Genomic DNA, 24,332 nt, shown 5'->3' with positions numbered 1-24,332 from the left:
AAGAACGGCAAAGAAAATCCTGGAATACATGGAAAGCAGAAAGACACAAATTAACTGGCTGAAAGAAGTAAAAGAAGACATTGCAGAAATGAACATTATACCAGAGACAGTTTACAACAGAATGGAATATAGGAATGCCATCAACAAAATACAGGGATTCAAAGACCGAACGCAATCAAAGAAGACGGGAACAACCTGGTCGCAAGAACGTAAAGAAGCCCACTCAGAAAAAATGAAGAAGTACTGGGAAGAACGCAAGAAAGAGCACAAGAAATGACTGATGCTTAGCGTAGTCCAAAGTTGACTGTAACGAATAATAATAATAATAATAATGTAGGAGGGGCGGTGGGAGAGGAAGGAGGCAATCAGACGGACATAGTTGATAGGAAGGGCATAGGTCTGGAGTTCAAACAGGAAAGCGGGATGCCATACGCAGTTGTAGGCCTTTTCGAGGTTGAGAAGGATAAAGACGGCGGAGCGACAGGAGTTAAGCTGGAGGGAGAGAAGTTAGGCATAGGAGTTGGTCATCTGCAGAGTAGGAAGGTCGAAAGCCACACTGGGTGAGAAATCAGGGCTTTTCGAGAGAGAATGGTAGAAAGTAGCTTAAAGGTGGTTCGATGAACCCTCTGGCAGGCACTTAATTGCGAGTTGCAGAGTAGGCATGTAGATGCAGACGTGAATGTAGAACTTATGCACGAACATACTATAAAATGGTTCAAATGGCTCTGAGCACTATGGGACTCAACTGCTGAGGTCATTAGTTCCCTAGAACTTAGAACTAGTTAAACCTAACTAACCTAAGGACATCACACACATCCATGCCCGAGGCAGGATTCGAACCTGCGACCGTAGCGGTCTCGCGGTTCCAGACTGCAGCGCCAGAACATACTATAATACGGAAGCAAGAAGGAAGCGTCTCTAAAGTAACGAGTGGAGGCCGTCACGTGACCCGACGGGTGTAGCTTGCGCATTTTATCACTAGTGCGGTCGGTGCGCTTGCTGTAACAGCGCGGTGCGACTTACTGTCGATGTCGACGTATCCGAGTGTGGCGGGCACGCCGGCCTTCCGGCGCGGCACGGTGAGGAAGAGGCGGTCGCGCCAGACGGCGAGCCCCAGCGGCAGGTTGTTGCGCGGCTGGTAGTCTGCTGCCGCGGGAGGCCCGCCGGCCGGCCACGTCCAGTTGATCTGCCGCCACGAGAAGGCCTCGCGCAGCGCGTGCGGCCCGGCCGCGCCGCGCGCCTGCGGCGTCACCGTCGCCAGCAGCACCGCCGCCGACGTCAGCAGCGTCGCCGCCGTCGTCAGCAGCGCCGACGTCGTCATGGCGCGCCGCGTCTGCCGGCACCAGTCGCGCGCTCACTCTGCTGCAGTCGCCGTGGACACTTTGAAAAGCACAGCCTTCGTCGACAAATCTACCCGATGCCCAATGGACGAGTGGAAGCCCAGAATGGCGGGGTAGGAGTAGGTAGGAGTAGGGGTTGCACATCGCCAGATGCGATGAAGCTGGTGTCAGGACTCCTAGAACTGTCCTTAGCGGCTGGAATGCTGCGCAACATGAAGAATTGCTGGGCCACACTGGCTGACAGCGTGATGACGAGCAAGGGCATTCGGAGCAGGGAGTGGGTGCGTGGGCAGCGAAGGACAGGTGCACAAGGGACAGGGTGGCCTTGATGATTAAGTGCTGGTGCTGATGTCAGGATTTGTAATATTATTGTGATTTCCGTCGTGTGAAAGCTGTGAGTACCCTTGGAAAGACATTCACCTATCTGTATATTAAATGATCAACTTATGAAATGAGACCTATTCTTTGAAAGACATTTGTTTTATACAATTTACGTAACTGTAAAGATGCGCACCTAGCGCGGACGCTAATACATCGATTGTGCAGTCAAATAAACATTTTAACAGAAGCTGAACTGAACGTTCAGCTTCAATCTAAATAAAAGATGACAGTAAATACTTTTGTAGATCTTCAGATTTTATCGTACTTCTGCTTGTAATGAGAAAGCGTACAGAAAGCCATAAAAGTGAACGGTCTTGCCAGCGTGCAGACATCATTATTAATTAATAAAATTCGAGTAATTTATGTACGATATTGTAAACCGGCAAGTTATTGTTATGAAGGTGTTGAACGGTGAAAGAATTGTCTCGAAGGAAGGACAAAAGTAATGACTGTAATTTGTGACAAAAACGTGAACCTAGAAGCTAGCACAGGACAGGCTGAAATCTGATCGCACCATACAGTTAAAAATTTACTTATGTAAGTTACACTGTTTACATATAAGCCCTAATTGATTGTGAGAATTGTTTGAATATATTTAGTGTTTACCAGATTTCTTATTCTATTCTTTTCCTTTATTTTTTCTACCTCCAAGTCATATTATTTTTGTAAATATCAAACAGCCTTTACTACAGCAGAGGATACTGCGGCATCCTGGCCGTAGACAGAAGGCCGCTCCTTGTCTTCTATACAACTCATAGCTGCCCCATTTATTAATGATTTCATTTGCAAATGCAATTTTTTATTGTTCATTGTTAAAATCCCTTAGGTAATTATAAACTTCATACTGATTACGTAAAGAAATCCGGGTTGTTCTTTTCCGAATAATAGAAACCTTTGCATAATCAAAAACTAGCCTCCTTCTGACAACGATCAGGAACCCACCAGAAGACGGACGTCTTCGACCGCTTTCGTGTTTCCTGTGGCAAAGCTGTGCCAAACTGGGAACACTATATATATATATATATATATATATATATATCAATTTTAATCTGATAATTATATATATATATATATATATATATATATATATATATATATATATATATATATAATTATCAGATTAAAATTGAAAAAAATTGAAATATATTTAACTTTTTTTCTTTTATCATACTAGAGATTCCGGGAATAGCCGTGGTGCACTGGGCTAGAGGCGATGAGGGCAGAAAATTGCTGATGCCGACGTCAGCCAAATACGACAAAGACAAATGCCTGAGTACTGGGATGATCTCTAGGTCGGGGTCAAGGCTATCTCGTATGCTCAGTGACCCACTACTCTATTGTAGCATTGTTGCCCGCCTCAAAATCGACAGTGTGGGGTGTGACTGTTAAGGTGTCAGGCACGAGTCTGTGATATGGGTGCCACGAATCTTCCTGGACGCGGGCTCTACAAAACATCTACATCTACATACATACTCCGGAATCCACCACACGGTGCGTGGCGGAGGGTATGTCGTACCACAACTAGCATCTCCTCTCCCTGTTCCACTCCCAAACAGAACGAGGGAAAAATGACTGCCTATATGCCTCTGTACGAGCCCTAATCTCTCTTATCTTATCTTTGTGGTCTTTCCGCGAAATATAATTGGCGGCAGCAAAATTGTACTGCAGTCAGCCTCAACTGCTGGTTCTTTAAATTTCCTCAGTAGCGATTCACGAAAAGAACACCTCCTTTCCTCCAGAATTCCTGAAGCATTGCCGTAACACTCGCGTGATGATCAAACCTACCAGTAACAAATCTAGCAGTCTGCCTCTGAATTTATTATATGTCCTCCCTCAATCCACCTGATAGGAATCCCAAACGCTCGAGCTGTACTCAAGAGCAGGTCGTATTAGTGTTTTATAAGCGGTCTCCTTTACAGATGAACCACATCTTCCCAAAATTCTACCAATGAACCGACGCCTTCCCCACAACTGCCACTACATGTTTGTCCCACTTCATATCGCTCTGCAATGTTACGCCCAAATATTTAATCGACGTGACTGTGTCAAGCGCTACACTACTAATGGAGTATTCAAACATTACGGGATTCTTTTTCCTATTCATCTGCATTAATTTACATTTATCTATATTTAGAGTTAGCTGCCATTCTTTACACCGATCACAAATCCTGTCCAAGTCATCTTGTATCCTCCTACAGTCACTCAACGACGACATCTTCCCGTACACCACAGCATCATCAGCAAACAGCCGCGAATTACTATCCACCCTATCCAAAAGATCATTTATGTAGGCCGGCTGGAGTGGCCGCGCGGTTAAAGGCGCTACAGTCTGGAACCGCGCGACCTCTACGGTCGCAGGTTCGAATCCTGCCTCGGGCATGGATGTGTGTGATGTCCTTAGGTTAGTTAGGTTTAAGTAGTTCTAAGTTCTAGGGGACTTATGACCACAGCAGTTGAGTCCCATAGTGCTCAGAGCCATTTTCATTTATGTAGATAGAAAACAACAGCGGACCTACCACATTCCCTGTGGCACTCCAGATGATACCCTCACCTCCGATGAACATTCACCATCGAGGACAACGTACTGGGTTCTATTACTTAAGAAGTCTTCGAGCCACTCACATATTTGGGAACCAATCCCATGTCCTCGTACCTTAGTTAGGAGTCTGCAATGGGGCACCGAGTCAAACGCTTTCCGGAAGTCAAGGAATATGGCATCCGTCTGATACCCTTCATCCATGGTTTGCAAGATATCATCTGAAAACAGGGCGAGTTGCGTTTCACTGGAGCGATGCTTTCCAAATCCGTGCTGATGCATGGACAGCAACTTCTCTGTCTCTAGGAAATTCATTATATTCGAACTGAGAATATGTTCGAGAATCCTGCAACACACAGATGTTAAGGATATTGGCGTGTAATTTTGAGGATTCGTCCTTCTACCCTTCTTATATACAGTCGTCAGCTGCGCTTTTTTCCAGTCGCTCGGGACTTTACGTCGACCTTTGAGTTGCTGAAAATGGCTAAAAACCGTCAAGTGTGTAATTTCCACGTTCGTTTGTTCTGTTGGCGTTGTAACTATCAGCCGCACTGTATCAGTTACGGAGTCAACAGACATGGACTTGTTCCATGTACGACTCACGGTCCGTCACACAGTTTTAATTTGCCAGGTCTGAAATCCCGGCCCAACGAGTTCGAAAGCCCGCCTGAACGCCCCCCTAGACCACAGCCGCTAGGCGGCGCTGCTAATATTTGCGAGCGCTGCGCTCACCACCTCAGCGCTAGTCACAGGCCACACACGAGGCGCCTGTGGCCACGCTACAAGGCTAGCAACTCAGGGGCCCGGACCTCCGTTGTGCTTCGCCTGGGCTCTCGTATCATTCCTTGTACCAGGTGTATAAGTATGAAACCGGAATTTGGTTGCAATAATTACATGTCTGTTGTTTGAAACTGATAAACAATATTTTATTCAAAATAGTCGCCATTGCTATTTATACAATTCTCTCCCACCTCTTCCGCAGGCCATGAACGCCACGCAAAAAAAAGAACAGTTCTTCTTTTGCAGCGAACCAATAAGGGAGCGGCTTTCGTACCTTTTTCGCTTTTGTTCAGCGACAACATGTGCCAGTGAGGCAAACAGATAATAACCGAACGGAGCCAAGTCTAGAGAATAAGACGCATGCCCCAGTATTTCCCAACTAAACGCCTCCATCGTTTACCTGAAGCGTTTTGCTGTGTGCTAGGGCGCGAGGCACCACACTTGCTAGGTGGTAGCCTTTAAATCGGCCGCGGTCCGTTAGTATACGTCGGACCCGCGTGTCGCCACTATCAGTGATTGCAGACCGAGCGCCGCCACATGGCAGGTCTAGTCTAGAGAGACTCCCTAGCACTCGCCCCAGTTGTACAGCCGACTTTGCTAGCGATGGTTCACTGTCTACATACGCTCTCATTTGCAGAGACGACAGTTTAGCATAGCCTTCAGCTACGTCATTTGCTACGACCTAGCAAGGCGCCATATTCAGTTACTATAATTACTTCAAGAATGTATTCTGAACAGATAATATTGTGAATCATGTACCGTCAAGAGCGACGTTCATCATTAATGGATTAAAGTTAAGTATCAAACTAATTACGTCCGCTTTCCTTGTCATGTTGCAGACCTCACGTCAGTATATTCTTCCCTTCTCACGCTATCCTGCTGCATTTCGGCCTCCACTAATAACACGGTGTTGGCTCTTCTGCCAACACAAAATTAACCATCATCCAGGATGTAGGGTACAGCAGAGTACTTAAAAGCATCCCATATGCCTTTCTAGCTGAAAAATATCGATATTACCCAGTGAAACTGTACAAATCATGTCAGGTGTTTGCACAATTGCTTTTAACTAATCTGTTGTATCCAGCATCCGGATGGTCGGTGATAACCGGAACAGTAGGTGACTGATGGGACAAATAAGCCAGGTGAGTGTCTGGGGAGCCGCTGCTGCGTGTTGATAGCCGCTGGCCTGACCAGCCGCCGCCCTAGTTGCATTCTCAGCGCGATTGGAAGCTGGCCAAGATGTCTCGCAGCCGCCGAGCTGGCTGCAACCGGTGCGTGCTGGCGTGTGGGCGCGCGAGTCGGTACACAAAGCGCTCGCGGATCACAACTCTCTCAAACTTCCGACCTACTCGTGTAACTGCCACGGAGACAGCATTTAATTATGTTACGCACCTGGCCCACAGAAGTAACTAGGGTCTTTGTACCACTTGAGCAAACATCATATCTGCAGCATCAAATACGGCATGAATGCTCGTTACTAAATATTATCGTAAGTGTGTGTAGAGCAAAGTCTGTCAGCCTTACCCGGTTTGTTTCTCCTTATGCGCGGTGGGAATGTTGAGGTCATTTGACTGGCACCGATGTTTCTCCCGCTTGTACACTGAGGTGTCGAAAGTCAGGGATAGCGATACGCAGGTATACGGATGGCGGCAGTATCGCGTGCCCAAGATACACTACTGGCCATTAAATTTGCTACACCAAGAAGAAATGCAGATGATAAACGGGTATTCATTGGACAACTATTTAATACTAGAACTGACATCTGATTACATTTTCACGCAATTGCGGTGCATAGATCCTCAGAAATCAGTACCCAAAACAACAACCACTGGCCGTAATAACGGCCTTGATATGCCTGGGAATTGAGTCAAACAGAGCTTGGATGGCGTGTACAGGTACAGCTGCCCATGCAGCTTCAATACGATACTACAGTTCATCAAGTGTAGTGACTGGCGTATTGTGACGAGCCAGTTGCTCGGCCACCATTCAGTAGACGTTTTCAGTTGGTGAGAGATCTGGAGAATGTGCTGGCCAGGGCAGCAGTAGAACATTTTCTGTATCCAGAAAGGCCCGTACAGGACTTGCAACATGCGGTCGTGCATTATCCTGCTGAAATGTAGGGTTTCGCAGGGATCGAATGAAGGGTAGAGCCACGGGTCGTAACACATCTGAAATGTAACGTCCACAATTCAAAGTGTCGTCAATGCGAACAAGAGGTGCCAGAGACGAGTAACCAATGGCACCCTATACCATCACGCCGGGTGGTACGCCAGTATGGCGATGACGAATACACTCTTCCAATGTGCGTTCGAGCGATGTCGCGAAACACGGATGCGACCATCATGATGCTGTAAACAGAACCTGGATTCATCCGAAAAATGACGTTTTGCCATTTGTGCACCCAGGTTCGTCGTTGAGTACACCATGGCAGGCGTTCCTGTCTGTGATGCAGCGTCAATGGTAACCGCAGCCATGGTCTCCGAGTTAAGAGTCCATGCTGCTGCAAACGTCGTCGAACTGTTCGTGCAGATGGTTGTTGTCTTGCAAACGTCCCCATCTGTTGACTCAGGGATCGAGACGTGGGTGTACGATCCGTTACAGCCATGCGGATAAGATGCCTGTCATCTCGATTGCTAGTGATACTATGCCGTTGGGATCCAGCACAGCGTTCCGTATTACCCTCCTGAAGCCACCGATTCCACATTCTGCTAACAGTCATTGGAACTCGACCAACGCGAGCAGCAATGTCGCGATACGATAAACCGCAATCGCGATAGGCTACAGTCCGACCTTTATCAAAGTCGGAAACGTGATGGTACGCATTTCTCCTCGTTACACGAGGCATCACAACAACGTTTCACCAGGCAACGCCGGTCAACTGCTGTTTGTGTATGAGAAATCGGTTGGAAACTTTCCTCATGTCAGCACGTTATAGGTGTCGCCACCGGCACCAACCTTGTGTGAATGCTCTGAAAAGCTAATCATTTGCATATCACAGCATCTTCTTGCTGTCGGTCAAATTTCGCGTCTGTAGGACGTCTTCTTCGTGGTGTAGAAATTTTAATGGCCAGTAATGTATAAGACGACAGCATTTTGACGCAGCCGTCATTTATACTCAGGTGACACATGTGAAAAGGTTTCCGACGTGATTATGGCCGCACGAAGAAAATTAACAGACTTTTAAGCCGGAACGGAAGTTGTATCTAGACGCATGGGACATACCAGTTCGAAAATCGTAGGGAGAGCCACAGTATGAAAAGTGTACCGAGAATACCAAATTTCAGGCACTACCTCTCACGAGGGAGAACGCAGTGACCGACGGGCTTCACTTAATGAACGAGAGCAGCGGCGTTTTCTTAGAGTTGTCTGTTAACAGAAAGCAACAGTGCGTGAAATAACCATAGGAATCAATGTTGAACGTACGACGAACGTATTCGTTAGGACAGTAAGGGGAAATTTAGTTTTAACAGGCTGACAAGAGTGCCTTTGGTAACATCACGACATCGCCTGCAGTGCCTCTCCTGCGCTCGTGACCGTATCGGTTGGGCCCCTGTAGAATGGAAAAACGTGGCCGGTCAGATGAGTCCCGACTGATGGTGGGGTTGGAGTGTGGCACAGACCTCGCGAAGCCATGGTCCCAGATTGTCAACAAGGCACTGTGCAAGTTGGTGGTGACTCCTTAATGGTGTGGGCCGTGTTTACTTGGAATGGACAGAGTTCTCTGATCCACCGGAATCGATATTTGACTTCGGCTACTTGGAGACCATTTGCAGCCATTCATCGAGTTCATGTTCTCAAACAAGGGTAGAATTTTTATGGATGACAATGCGACGTGTCACCGACCCACAGTTGTTTGCAACTTCTTTGAAGAATATTCTGGACAGTTCGAGTGAATGGTTTCGCCACTCAGATCGCCCGACAAGTATACGATTGAACAATTATGGGATATAATCGAAAGGTCAGTTCGTGCACAAAATCCTTCAGTGCCAACACTTTTGCAATTGTGGACGGCTGCCGAGGCAGCATAGCTGAATATTTCTGCAGGGAACTTCCAACTATTTGTTGAGTCCATGTCACGCAGAGCTGCCGCACTAACTGGGCGAAAGGAAGTCCGTCATGATTTCTTTCGGTATCCTACGACTTTTGTCACCTGAGCGTAAACTTCCAATGAAGGACGGCAGCATTTTTTATTTCGACGATTAGGTCATTGCAGATCGTGCTCGAATAGGACAAAGAAGCCGAGTCCTCCTGAAAAAAACCGCTCTAACTTTCACCTTAATCGAGTCAGGAAAACCACAGAAAATCGGAGTCCGGAAGGTTAGAAAGTTGTTTGAACGTCTATCTTCCTTAATGCTATACAGATAAAACACGAACAATGTTTTTTCTAGTGAGGTTTTTTTTCGTTATAGATGTGCAGTGTGTGAAGATTGTAAGAGGTCCATGAATAAGGAATTTATTGCTAGCGCACTAGAGCAGATGTAATTTCTATGGATCGCTCACACACTGTCTGCGATTCTATTGTAGCTTACATATCGCAGACAGTGCGTGAGCAATCCATCGAAATTACATCTGCTCGAGTGCGCTAGCAATAAATTCCTTATTCATGGACTTTATGTAAGAGGTCCATGAATAAGGAATTTGTTCATGGACCTCTTACAAGGTGAGCAGGCTTAGGAAAATTCTAATTTTTGATCGGAAAAATTGTCAAAATTGCCCCAGAAATAAATCTAAGTTAGTTCCAAGTTTCCGGCGCGACCAGCGTTTTCGGGTAGTTTCCCTTGGTTTTCAATTTGATGCTGGAACAGGAAGTCCTTGTTAAATATATAATGTTTCGTCTCACCAGTGTACGTCCAGAAAAAAATATCAGAGCTTAGGCTATGTATATATGTATCGATTCATTTATACACAGAGCTTTCTTTTTTATATCTTTTGTCTTTGGGCGAGTGGTTGTAGAAGTGCGGCATCATTTAGAATCAAACAAGCTGACCGCACAGCACAAAATCTTCTACAATACTTTACACAGTATCGTTATTAGTAGACCTGTAAGGCTTGCAGTGCCTGTGCAGAAACAGTGGTGGTCCGGAGACTTTCCGACTTCTTAAATTCAGAAATTTAGATCTCAGACACTAAGAAAAGATCATTCAGTGTGCCTACGTAGCGTCTATCATTGAGCGCACGATGTGATGTAACTGGCTTCAGACGTGCAAAGCTCACCTTGTGAAGTAAGAGGAGGAATTTTACAGGTCAACAGCAATCTAATGTACTGCTGGTTCAACAATAGTGGAAAATGTACCGGACTGCAACGAATTTATGAAACTACCGTGGGCGAAACAGCATCCTGACAGATTCAGGTTACTGGAGGAAATACGTGAAGGAAATACGTAACATCCACATTCGGAGCAGACATTCCCAGCCACCGATAAAGCTGTTTGATTGCGAAGCCTTTCGTCAAAAGTCGTTCTTCATATCATTTATTTTTGTACGAGGTTTGAATCGCTAAAGTAGAGCAAAACATTTTGTACCTGAGATGTGGACTGCTAATCATACTACAGTCTTGGCTGGGGATCTGTAGGTGTATGTGCAGTCGATACGTTTGGAAGTATAGTGGTCCAATCATGGGTCATGAGTTTGGTGGAAGCATGCTCCAGTGATCGCTAGACAAAACTATTCTGTTCTGTTTCGTGCGCGTACTCGTTCTGGATCTCCACGTTTCTGGGTCTGCCTTGAGGATACTGTGGGTACTCAGTTGATGTTCCGACGATCATTCCCATACTGTAATCTTTAATATGCTGAGGATGTGGCTATGCTACTGCAGCTTGGCGTAATATTTTGTTTGGAATACTTTCAGGGCTATATGTGTTCATTCAGTCTTGTCCAGATTTAACATCCATGGTTAAAAGAGAGAGATGTTGTTCCATGTTCACTGAACAATATCGATATTTCAAATGCCCATCCTTGAAATTAGAGTATGAAATTCGTTAATTTCCCATTTTTCAGATCTTTTGTCGAATATTTTAATGTGTATGGAATGTCCATTCATACTTTTCCACGTGGTCCATCAAAGGATGGATGTAATTTTGTTCTTCCCACTGTTTATTGAGTCAATGATTCATAAAAAGGAATTGTCCTGATGTACTTTCGGTTTATTCGCATCACCTAGTCATTTAGAAAAAGCCTAGTTCTGAGCTATTTCTATAAGCTCTAACATTTTTTAAGGGAGACAATATCTGGTCTGAGAACAAGTTATCAAGTACACTCCACCTTCAGCGGAATTATTACTCAAAAAAGAGCTGCCAAAATGTTCTGAGTTAGTTGCATGCATACTACAGTCAGTAAGGTAAGTCAGAGTTGACAAGACTTCAAGACTTCATTTTGCTCCCGATATGTTAGACGTGACTATTTTATTCCCTGTTCCGTCTGTGAACTGGCATTAGGCTTACAAAGTGAGGTTTCACATCCTCATCGTACGTAATATGCCTATAAGGGAGGTCATAACCTCACTTGCAGATCACGTCTGGAAGTTAGAGAGTGTAACTATAGTTCTGCATTCATTCAAATATTTGTTCAGGCTCCCCTTTATTCTTCATTGCGCAATGACAGCTTTTCCTACTTCTTAACATTTCAATTAAATAGAGGTCAGATAGCGTTAGTGATCATTCTTGATCGAAAATATTGTATATAAGGGAAATATTTTCAGGGCAGATTACTGCAGTCACATCTCTTACGTACTCAGATTACTTCATCACTTCCTGGTCATGTGAGGGATGATACAAGCTGTAGGAACTTCTATGTTGTTTGTACATAATAATGCCGCAATGGGTCCTCTGGCCTGCTACATCAAGTCGAGCTACTGGACAACCAAGTTTCATTGTTTTCTCATCACCTTAACGAAGGGCGCAAAATTAACAGCCTTGTCTTCCTGAATAGCGATATGCTCCCGTACGTGACATAAACAGTAACTGCTTAACATTCAGAACTCTTACACACCTGTAAGAACTCATAGAGTGCACGGATTTGTATCTTAATACAAATATCTGGAACAGCCTTGAACAACACGCCAACCAACACAAAAGACGAACACGCCATTCGGCCTGCTTGAGCTAGTTGTTTGTCTCCTCGTGCAGTCAATGCTACAGGGAATCAGTGTTGTTTTGCGCATGTGATGCTTGTTGATGGTGACGAATTTTTCATCCAGTGAACTTAATTATGTTGTGTTACTGTCGGTCAGTAGTTTGACGTAATCGAGCAACTAGAGTCCTGAAAGGCGAAGAAACGATCCCGTGCGACCATCCCAATTTTTAGACGGGAATCTTTCACGAGCAGTGAGCAGGTGAGACTAATCCATTTATAAGAGGCAATCGACATGTAGCTGTTTCTGGTGTCCAAGTCAGAGAGCTTGAAGCTGAAAGGTTCTCAATATATTTAAAACACACAAAGTTTATTACTTTCATTTTCAAGCCAATGTTTTCGTTACTACCACTCTCCTGCTGAAACAAGTGAACAATGCTGTTTTAAAACTTGAAACTTTCTGAAATAGACCAGACAACAGATTTCTCAAAAATAAGTAAGCTATTGTGCTGGTCAATTCAGTAATCTCGAATAGGAGTAAGCTGATTGAATCCTGATGCAGAAGAATTTTTCGTCAGTGGTGGTGTACAGTTGTTGATCACAAGACCACATGCTTATGTTCGGTGTTGTTTCCACAATCTTTTATAATGTGAGAACGTGAAGCTCTTGAGAGATTCCATTTGTTAAATGGGATTGTTAAGCTTGGAATTCCTCTTAGTGTAGGTCAATATGAATAGGGTATGTGGCTGCACTGTGCCACCTCATAGTCTCATTTGATACTCATCCATGACAAACATGTATGTATCGCATTCATATAGTACACACATTTATCCATTGTATCAGGTCGGAGGGACAAACCACCTCCACTGCGACCTCACCCAGAACAGCAAACTGGATGCATGTGTCAGTGGGTGGGTTAAGCTGTGGCTGGTGGAACAACTGATACGTGTATGACGTTATGGCTGTTAAGGTGGAGAGAGGTAATTTTAATGCACCCCTGGATAGCCTGGATGTCTCCTTCAGAAGGAATTCACACCATTTCACAGTGTTGTGGCGTGCAGGAGTCACTACACCATAATTTAACACAATGTGTCTTGAAAAGAGTGACAAGAGGAACATCAATAACAATAAAACAAGTGAACTGAATGTAGTGATCTCAAGCTACGCTGAGGAAATAAGATTTGTGCGGTGTGTGGGCGATATTAGTGACTTGCTGCGCTATTGACATAGTCCGCTTGACAGGAATCTCTCTGACAGGTCGCCTGGCAACTCGCAGAGACGCCCCTGCCAGATGGTGGCGGTGTGGCTCGGCATGCCGATATAAGGGCTTGCATGAGCCATACATGGGGGAACGGGAGAGCTGTGGTTCAGCGCCGAAAAGGGTCGGCTGTCTGATGTAAGGGGAAGGTTCTTGGTGTCCATGACTGTGGTGTGAGTGTTTATTTTGGACCATTGCTGAACATAGTGGAATTGCGACAGTGGTGACTGAGGTCACTACATCTCGTTACAGCAGTCACCATTTGAAAGGAGCTGAACACTCAACCGTTGGAAGGATGGAGCCCAAACCGTAACTGCTTGGAATGAACGGTGAACAACTTGCTTCGTGAGCTTCAAGGGTTTCTGTGGATTGTAATTCACCACCATGGTTACATAGAACCTTATTGTGGGTAGTGAGCAAATTGTTAGCTGTAGAGAGTGCCTTGCTTTATTACAGGCGCAAGTAATGTTATTCATTGTTCTATTCAAAAGCTAATCAGAGTAGACGAAAATTTAGTTTTTTGGTGTGTGATTCACCTGTTCACTCAGGTCATTGAATTGCCTTGTTTAGAGTGAACTTTTGCATTGATTCATTAAGCCATCTGTTACAGGTTATTTGATAGGCAAATTATCTAATTACAATATGTGAATTTAGCTCATTTCTGTTGTGTAAAGGAAAGTTGATCAGACGTGGCCTTTGACTGGTAACATGCAATAGACAGTTGTGCAAGGCCATTGGAGTTATAATATTTAAACCTCATGTCTTCAAGGCTCATTAGTAAGCTTGAAGGTGGCATGTACTGTGCATGAACTGCTTTCTAATATTGGTTTGTCTTACAGGTTAAAACGTGATTGTTCTAGCTTTCAGTTAATTGTTACATCTATTAAAATTAAGGAAATCTGTCCTGGGAGTCTACTGTCACCACTTTTTTACTCATCTAGTAGTTAAAGAGTCCAGTGAGTAAGCGTTATTGAATTTAATAATAGGTTTGTGCCATTGATAGTGGGCACCTTTGATTCAAATTAAGTCGTCTTTACTGAATTGTCTTTCATGTACCAGTCTTTTCTAAACCTGAGTTACGCTCGTTTCTATCTCCAGGTCGTGAATCATAAATGTTATTTTTTTCTTCTGCTGCTTCATAAGGTTTCTAATACCACTATTTGCTATTTTGGCTGTTTAAATAAAATTTTTTGAGGTGTGACTAGTTCCACCACGAACTATATCTCAGCTTTAAAAAAAATACTGTTTATTTCAAAGGACTAATTTCATCATTTGCTCTTTCTGCCTATTTTTTAAAAATTTTCTGTGGTCAGTTAGTTATTCTACGATTACCTTTTTCTAGTCCCTTTAAAATTTAACGTGATGGATTATGAATTGTTTAAAAAATAAATTTCATTCACCTCAAATTTTATGTTATGAGTTAAGAAGAAGTCTGTTTCTTGATGGGACTCTGACCATTGTGGTAATCTCTTGTCTAAACTTATTCATCAATTCCAATTATTGTTTGAAATCGCTTGTGTGTTGGGTAGTTCGCAGTTGTAACAAATTCTTAATTGGTTCAAACAGCTGTGTACGTCTTGAACGACTATATTATCAAAATTTTGGTTAATTAAATCGTATTGTCATTCATCTACATCCACACGATTACTCTGCAGTTCACAGTTAAGTGCCTGTCAGAGGATTCATCAAAACACCAGGCTATTAATCTATCGTTCCACTCTCGAACAGCGCATAGAAAAAACGAGGCCACAAATCTTTCCATGCTAGATCTGATTTCTCTTATTTTATTATGATGATCATTTTTCTCTATATAGGTGGGAGCCAACAAAATATTTTCTGATTGAAATTTCATGAGAAGACGCTGCCACAACGAAAATCACTTTTGTTTCAATGACTGCAACCCTAGTTCACGTATCATATCCATGGCACTCTCTTCGCTATTGCGCAATAATACAAAACAAGATGTCCTTCTTTGGGCTTTTTTGATATCCTTCGTCAATCATATCTGATGCAGATCCCACACCGCAAAGAAGTACTCCAGAAGAGGGTGGACAAGCGTAGTGTAAGCAGTCTCTCTAGTAGCCCTCTTGCATTTTTTTAACTGTTCTGCCAATAAACCGTAGTTTTTGGTTTGTTTCCCTACAAAATTATCTATATGATCCTTCCAACTGAAGTTTTTGTAATTGAAATCCCCAAGTATATAACTGAATTGACAGCCTTTAGATTTGTGTAATGTGATTTATCGTGCAACGGAAATTTAGCATGTTTAGTGTGGATGACTTAACATTTTTCATTGTTTATAGTCAGTTGTCTTTTTCGCACAATGGAAATATATTGTCTAAATCACTTTGCAATTGGCTTTGATCCCATGATGGTTTTACAAGATGGCAAATGACAACATCTTCTGCAAACAATCTTAGAGGGGTGCTTTCATTGTCTCCCATATCGTTTACGTAGATCAGGAACAATAGAAGGCCTGTAACCGTTCCTTGAGGAATGCCAGATATACTTCTATTTCACTCCATGACTTTAAGTCAGTTACTGCGAACTGTGATTTTTCTGACAGGAAATCACGAACCCAGTCGCACACAGAGACGGTACTCTATAGGCATGCAATTTGATTAGAAGATGCTTACGAGGAACCGTGTCAAAAGTCTTCTGGAAATCTAAAAATATGGAATCAATTGGAGATCCCCCATTCATAGCATTCATTGCTTCGCGAGAATAAACAGTTAGCTTTGTTTCACAGGAACTATATTTTTTAAATCCGTGTTGGCTGTTTGTCAATAAATCATTACCTTTGAGGTAATTCATAATGCTCAAGGGGGGTATATGTTCCAAAATCCTTCTGCAAATCGACGTTAGCGACATGGGTCTGTGATTCAACGGATTACTCCTATTTCCTTCCTGGAGTACTGGTGTGACTTGGGCAACTTTCCAGTGTTTAGGTAAAGAACCTTTCGTCAAGCGAGCGATTGTATGTGATTATTAAGCATGGCGCTACTGTACCAGCGTACCCTGAAAGGAACCTCACCGATATAAAATCTGGACTGGATGCCTTGCTTTCAGTAAATGATTTAAGTTGCTTCGCTTTTCCGCAGATATCTACTTCTAAGTTAGTCATTTCGACAGTTGTTTTTGATTTGAAACCCGGAATATTTATATTGTCTTCTCTGGTGAAGGAATTTCAGAAAACTGTGTTTAGTAACTCTACTTTAGTGGCACTGTCATCAGTAACGTCAATAACATCGCCTGTGCCGATAGTGAGTGCGTCTTGTCGCTGGTGTACTTTACATACGACCAAAATATTTTTGGGTTTTCTGCAACATTTCGAGACAGAGTTTCGTTGTAGAAAGTATTAAAAGCATTTCACATTGAAGTTCGCACAAAACTTAGAGCTTCTGTGAAACATTGTCAATCTTGGTTGTTATGCGGTCTTTTAAATTTCGCATGCTTTTCAGTTTCTTCTGCATCAGTCTTATGACCTATTTTGGGTATGATGGGGGTTCGGTACCATCTCTTATTAATTTATTTGATATATATCTCTCAATCGCCCTCGAAATTATTTCTCTGAATTCAAACCATGTCTGCTCCATGCTTATATAGAATGGAAGGAGTTTAGACTCTCTCTTAGGAAGGCGTAAATTTGATATTTATGTATTGTGTAATGCTGCATTTTGTTTTGGCAAATATAGTTTGTTGGATTTAATCAAGATTTTAGTGACACAGCACCTTTCTACTCTCCGCGCCCGTTCCCTACCCCCTCAATCAGGAAATGAAATTCTAAACATAGTACATGAAATTTGCTGTCTGATGGTTGAAGTACAGAGGATATAAGATGGATACTAGCAATCATAAGAAAAGCGTTGAAGACCACAAAAATAGCAACTTTTTGTCATGATTTGAAGAAAAACTGGCTCAGCACCTAACTTGTCCTTTATTTTACGTGATGAAATAATTATGGTACGGTGTTTTAATATTCTGAGTAACCACAGTTCTTCCAAATACATTATAACGAGTAAATATAAGATTATAACGTGTTTTCAGGTGATTGGTTTATCAATTTGTTCCAATGACCATCCAGTCACAATGCCTTGTTATGTTACACTATCTGACAAAAAAGTAGAATTTAAATTTATCCATGTTATATGGATGTTGTTTGAGATCTGCGACTGTATTATAAGATAATGTGGAATAATTTAGTGCTGCAGTCACTTTTTACTAATATTTTACTAGCACAATTCATTTCAGAAGCATGCTGCCATCATCAGGTGCATTATACAGTTATTTACACATCAGCTGATAGGTTATGCACATTAGCTGTGTGTGCCATTGGGGTTAAGAAGCGAAAAATAAACCTGTATGGAAGGATAAATCTGTTACAGTGTGTGCATTATGTGAATAGCATGATTAGGCAATATATTTATACGTTTACTTACATTTCTGTTGGCGATTTCATTTCTGGCACACAGAGCACAGTAACAGGTAAATCACAACTTCGCATTTTCACAAACATCTGTTTACATCTTTCCAAAGAGTTTTAAAATCTAAGATAAACTACTTACAATTTCAAAGAATGTTAACATCTTTGCCGAGAGCTATAAAATCTAAGCTTAACTACTTACAAATTCAAACACAGTGAAGATGAGGACTTTTATCTAGATGTATTGACAAGATGGATACTTAATGAAAAATGCCCCCCCCCCCTCCCCTATGAACCATGGACCTTGCCGTTGGTGGGGAGGCTTACGTTCCTCAGCGATATAGATAGCCGTACCGTAGGTGCAACCACAACGGAGGGGTATCTGTTGAGAGGCCAGACAAACGTGTGGTTCCTGAAGGGGGGCAGCAGCCTTTTCAGTAGTTGCAAGGGCAACAGTCTGGATGATTGACTGATCTGGCCTTGTAACACTAACCAAAACGGCATTGCTGTGCTGGTACTGCGAACGGCTGAAAGCAAGGGGAAACTACGGCCGTAATTTTTCACGAGGGCATGCAACTTTACTGTATGGTTAAATGATGATGGCGTCCTCTTGGGTAAAATATTCCGGAGGTAAAATAGTTCTCCATTCGGATCTCCGGGCAGGGACTACTCAAGAGGATGTCGTTATCAGGAGAAAGAAAACTGGCGTTCTACGGATCGGAGCGTGGAATGTCAGATCCCTTAATCGGGCAGGTAGGTTAGAAAATTTAAAAAGGGAAATGGATAGGATAAAGTTAGATATAGTGGGAATTAGTGAAGTTCGGTGGAAGGAGGAACAAGACTTCTGGTCAGGTGACTACAGGGTTATAAACACAAAATCAAATAGGGGTAATGCAAGAGTAGGTTTAATAATGAATAGGAAAATAGGAATGCGGGTAAGCTACTACAAACAGCATAGTGAACGTATTATTGTGGCCAAGATAGAATCGAAGCCCACGCCTACTACAGTAGTACAAGTTTATATGCCATCCAGCTCTGCAGATGACGAAAAAATTGGAGAAATGTATGATGAAATAAAATAAATTATTCAGATTGTGAAGGGAGGCGAAAATTTAATAGTCATGGGCGACTGGAATTCGGCAGTAGGAAAAGGGAGATAAGTAAACGTAGTAGGTGAATATGGATTGGGGGTAAGAAATGAAAGAGGAAGCCGCCTGGTAGAATTTTGCACAGAGCACAACTTAATCATAGTTAACACTTGGTTCAAGAATCATGAAAGAAGGTTGTATACATGGAAGAAGCCTGGATATACTGACAGGTTTCAGATAGATTATATAATGGTAAGACAGATATTTAGGAACCAGGTTTTAAATTGTAAGACATTTCCAGGGGCAGATGTGGATTCTGACCACAATCTATTGGTTATGACCTGTAGATTAAAATTGAAGAAACTGCAAAAACGTGGGAATTTAAGGAGATGGGCCTGGATAAACTGACTAAACCAGAGGTTGTACAGACTTTCAGGGAGAGCATAAGGGAACAACTGACAGGAATGGGGGAAAGAAATGCAGTAGAAGAAGAATGAGTAGCTTTGAGGGATGAAGTAGTGAAGGCAGCAGAGGATCAAGTAGGTAAAAAGACGAGGGCTAGTAGAAATCCTTGGGTGACAGAAGAAATACTGAATTTAACTGATGAAAGGAGAAAATATAAAAACGCAGTAAATGAAGCAGGCAAAATGGAATACAAACATCTCAAAAATGAGATCGACAGGAAGTGTAAAATGGCTAAGCAGGGATGACTAGAGGACAAATGTAAGGATGTATAGGCCTATCTCACTAGGGGTAAGATAGATACAGCCTACAGGAAAATTAAAGAGATCTTTGGAGAAAAGAGAACCACTTGCATGAATATCAAAAGCTCAGATGGAAGCCCAGTTCTAAGCAAAGAAGGGAAAGAAGCAGAAAGGTGGAAGGAATATATAGAGGGTCTATACAAGGGTGATGTACTTGAGGACAAAAAAAATGGCTCTGAGCACTATGGGACTCAACTGCTGAGGTCATTAGTCCCCTAGAACTTAGAACTAGTTAAACCTAACTAACCTAAGGACATCACAAACATCCATGCCCGAGGCAGGATTCGAACCTGCGACCGTAGCTGTCGCGCGGTTCCAGACTGCAGCGCCTTTAACCGCACGGCCACTTCGGCCGGCACTTGAGGACAATATTATGGAAATGGAAGAGGATGTAGATGAAGATGAAATGCGTGAAGAGTTTGACAGAGCACTGAAAGACCTGAGTCGGATGAAGGCCCCCGGAGTAGACAAAATTCCATTAGAACTACTGACAGCCTTGGGAGAGCCAGTCCTGACAAAACTCCAACATCTGGTGTGCAAGATGTATGAAATAGGCGAAATACCCTCAGACTTCAAGAAGAATATAATAATTCCAATCCCAAAGAAAGCAGGTGTTGACAAATGTGAAAATTACCGAACTATCAGTTTAATAAGTCACAGCTGCAAAATACTAACGCGGATTCTTTGCAGACGAATGGAAAAACTAGTAGAAGCCGACCTCGGGGAAAATCAGTTTGGATTCCGTAGAAATGTTGGAACACGTGAGGCAATACTGACCCTACGACTTATCTTAGAAGAAAGATTAAGGAAAGGCGAACCTACGTTTCTAGCATTTGTAGACTTGGAGAAAGCTTTTGACAATGTTGACTGGAATACGCTCTTTCGAATTCTGAAGGTGGCAGGGTTAAAATACAGGGAGCGAAAGGCTATTTACAATTTGTACAGAAACCAGATGGCAGTTATAAGAGTCGAGGGACATGAAAGGGAAGCAGTGGTTGGAAAGGGAGTGAGACAGGGTTGTAGTCTCTCCCCGATGTTATTCAATCTGTACATTGAGCAAGCAGTGAAGCAAACAAAAGAAAAATTCGGAGTAGGTATTAAAATCTATGGTGAAGAAATAAAAACTTTGAGGTTCGCCGATGACATTGTAATTCTGTCAGAGACAGCAAAGGACTTGGAAGAGCAGTTGACTGGAATGGATAGTGTCTTGAAAGGAGGTTATAAGATGAACATCAACAAAAGCAAAACGAGGATAATGGAATGTAGTCGAATTAAATCAGGTAATGCTGAGGGAATTAGATTCGGAATGAGACACTTAAAGTAGTAAAGGAATTTTGCTATTTGGGGAGCAAAATAACTGATGGTTCAAATGGCTCTGAGCACTATGGGACTTAACTTCTATGGTCATCAGTCCCCTAGAACTTAGAACTACTTAAACCTATCTAACCTAAGGACATCACATAACACCCAGTAATCATGAGGCAGAGAAAATCCCTGATCCCGCCGGGAATCGAACCCGGGAACCCGGGCGTGGGAAGCGAGAACGCTACCGCACGACCACGAGCTGCAGACAAATATCTGATGATGGTCGAAGTAGAGAGGATATAAAATGTAGACTGGCCATGGCAAGGGAAGCGTTTATGAAGAAGAGAAATTTGTTAACATCGAGTATAGATTCAAGTGCTAGGAAGTCGTTTCTGAAAGTATTTGTATGGAGTGTAGCCATGTACGGAAGTGAAACATGGACGACAAATAGTTTGTACAAAAAGAGAATAGAAGCTTTTGAAATGTGGTGCTACAGAAGAATGCTGAAGATTAGATGGGTAGATCACATAACTAATGAGGAAGTATTGAATAGGATTGGGGAGAAGAGAAGTTTGTGGCACAACTTGTTAGAAGAAGGGATCGGTTGGTAGGACATGTGTTGAGGCATCAAGGGATCACCAATTTAGTATTGGAGGGCAGTGTGGAGGGTAAAAATCGTAGAGGGAGACCAAGAGATGAATACACTAAGCAAATTCAGAAGGATGTAGGTTACAGTAGGTACTGGGAGATGAAGAAGCTTGCACAGGATAGAGTAGCATGGAGAGCTGCATCAAACCAGTCTCAGGACTGAAGACCACAACAACAACAATGAAAAATGTTCTGTCAATGCACCTGATGATGGCAGCATTCTGCCGAAATGCATTGTGATACTAAAATATTAGTAAAAAGTGACTGCAGCAATATAAAGTGGAAAAGTGGAACTCCTAGATAGGGAGGAAGAAAGAAAATGAAATTTTACAGTTTGAGAGAGTATTTGACGTCTTTTCAGTGATTACAGGTGAGAGTCAAATTTATGAAGAACTTGGCAGTTTGAGCCCGCTTGTCAGTTTGATGCTGGAGCCACTCTGTCCTGAACACATGGTCTGATTCTGCTGAGAAGGGCTTCATAAAAACATTGTATCCTCTCCTCGGGCAAGCTGATCCACAACTGTTGTAACTGGCCTTTTATATCTTGGATACAGGCATTGTGCCGCAGTTGACGTCCGAGCTGGTCCCACAAGTGTTCTATTGGGGGAAATCTGGGGATCCTGCTGGCCGTGGGAGTACCTCGGAATCGAGAATACAGTTCATAGAGACATGTCCTCTACTCGAAAAGTGCACCATGATACCGTTGCTTGAGAGGTAATACATGAGAGGCAGGATGTCTGCGATGCGCCGTTGCGTCGTCAGAGTTCCCTCAGTCACTACTATAAAACATATCCGACGACTTCCCACACCATTATGCAGGGAGTAACACCTCTGTGCCTCTCCAAAACATTGCAAGAATGGTATTTGTCCTCTGGTCGCCGCCATACCTACCGCCAATGGCCACCCGGTGTAATGCAGAATCGCGATTCATCCCTGAAGACATTGGGATGTCACCCAGCAACACTCCATGCTCCCCAGTCATGGCGTCACTCAAAAGGTAACCGTTTGTGTTATGGTGTTAACGGCAGCCTACACACAGGACGGAATGGCCGTGCGGTTCTATGCGCTACAGTCTGGAGCCGAGCGACCGCTACGGTCGCAGGTTCGAATCCTGCCTCGGGCATGGATGTGTGTGTTGTCCTTAGGTTAGTTAGGTTTAATTAGTTCTAAGTTCTAGGCGACTGATGACCTCAGAAGTTAAGTCGCATAGTGCTCAGAGCCATTTGAACCATTTTGAACACACAGGGCGGTAATTCCGTGGTAAGGCTGCTGTTAGTTTCTGACCAATAGTGCGGGATGACACAGAGTGATGCACAAAGTCCGTTATTTGTTCTCGAATGCCAGGCGCAGACCTGAAGGGGTTATTTTCTGCATGTGCTGGCCAGACGTGGTCGACTGGACCACTGTCACACAAATATCGATATCGGACGTCCCGAACAGTCGGTCAAATGGAGACCTACAACGAGATCGATTTGAAACTGTGTCAGGTGCTGATAACGCTACCTCATACGAGTACATAGCATTTCCATGTCCTTCACTGTGACCACTCTACATATGACACTGTTCGTCCCGCTGAAACAACCTACCAGACCTGGTAACACTAAAAAAGAACATCTCTAATACATTCTGGTAGCCATTCTACCTGCCACAGGGAATTATTACAAATGTAAAGTTTGGAAGGTAGGAGACGAGATACTGGCAGAAGTAAAGCTGTGAGTACCGGGCGTGAGTCGTGCTTCGGTAGCTCAGATGGTAGAGCACTTGCCCGCGAAAGGCAAAGGTCCCGAGTTCGAGTCTCGGTCGGGCACACAGTTTTAATCTGCCAGGAAGTTTCAATACAAATGTAATCATTAACTTATCCTCTAATGGTGTATACGTATGTGAAGTCATATTGACATCCGACCATGTCATCTGTGAGCTCCACTGTTTTGCTAGGCCGTGTATTATAGTGTCAGTACAGTCATTGTACGTCAATTTTAGTGGCTAGTTTAAAAAGAAATGCGAGAGTCAGTCAAACAGTAATGCCTCATATTTTTGTCCGCATTAAATGAATTTGGTCAAGTGAAAATTTGAATTTGGCGCTATTCTTCCCCAGTCCATTGCAGTAGTATGTTTCTGTGTCAACAGATGCTAGTACTGCAGTCGCTTACAAAATGGCCAACATCGATGTTAACATTAGCGTTCTGTTGTAGTATTCTTGACTGCAATAAGTGAAACGCCCATTCGCATTCATGGAAGACTGAAAAATGTGTACGTAATGGAGAAGTGGATATCAGCACTGTTAGACGATGGGTTCGTCCTTGTAAGGAAGCAGAAGGGCAACCACTGTTGGCTGACTAAACGCGGAGTGGCAGGCTTGTGGTGACTGCAGGGATTCCAGACAACATTCAGTGAATCGATGACATCATTCGTGATGATCTCCTGGTAGCTGTAGATGATTTGCATCGCACTACCTCCCTCGGTAAGGGCAGCGGATGACGATTATTCAAAAGCTGGGATCTTCAAAAGGTTTGTGTGACTTGGGTACCAAGAACGTTAACCGATCAGAACAAAGAGGCAAGAAAATCATCTGCCTCTCAACTCTTGCAGCTCTTCTGTCTGGAGGGAGAGGAGTTTCTGGAAAAAAAACCTGTGACTGGAGACTAAACATGGAAGCATTTTTTGAACCACTATCAACGAGGCAGCCACCGGAATGGTCTCAAAGAAACTCACTGAAGGAAGAAAAGTTCAAACGTGTGCGA

At 43.2% G+C, this 24,332-nt stretch overlaps 1 protein-coding gene across 1 annotated transcript in view; it reads right to left on the bottom strand.

Annotated features, from left to right (window-relative positions):
* The window catches only part of LOC126100377 (L-dopachrome tautomerase yellow-f2-like), a 125,787-nt gene that overhangs the window by 55,912 nt on the left and 45,543 nt on the right, over positions 1-24,332 (bottom strand). The window contains exon 2 of the mRNA XM_049910985.1: positions 1,024-1,333. Coding sequence (XP_049766942.1) covers positions 1,024-1,333 — 310 coding nt within the window. The remainder of the gene's footprint in view (positions 1-1,023; positions 1,334-24,332) is intronic.

This window comes from Schistocerca cancellata, chromosome 9, assembly GCF_023864275.1.
Source record: "Schistocerca cancellata isolate TAMUIC-IGC-003103 chromosome 9, iqSchCanc2.1, whole genome shotgun sequence".
Lineage (NCBI taxonomy): Eukaryota > Metazoa > Arthropoda > Insecta > Orthoptera > Acrididae > Schistocerca > Schistocerca cancellata.
Note: the sequence above shows the minus strand (reverse complement) of the source record. Positions and strands in the feature narration are given on the sequence as shown.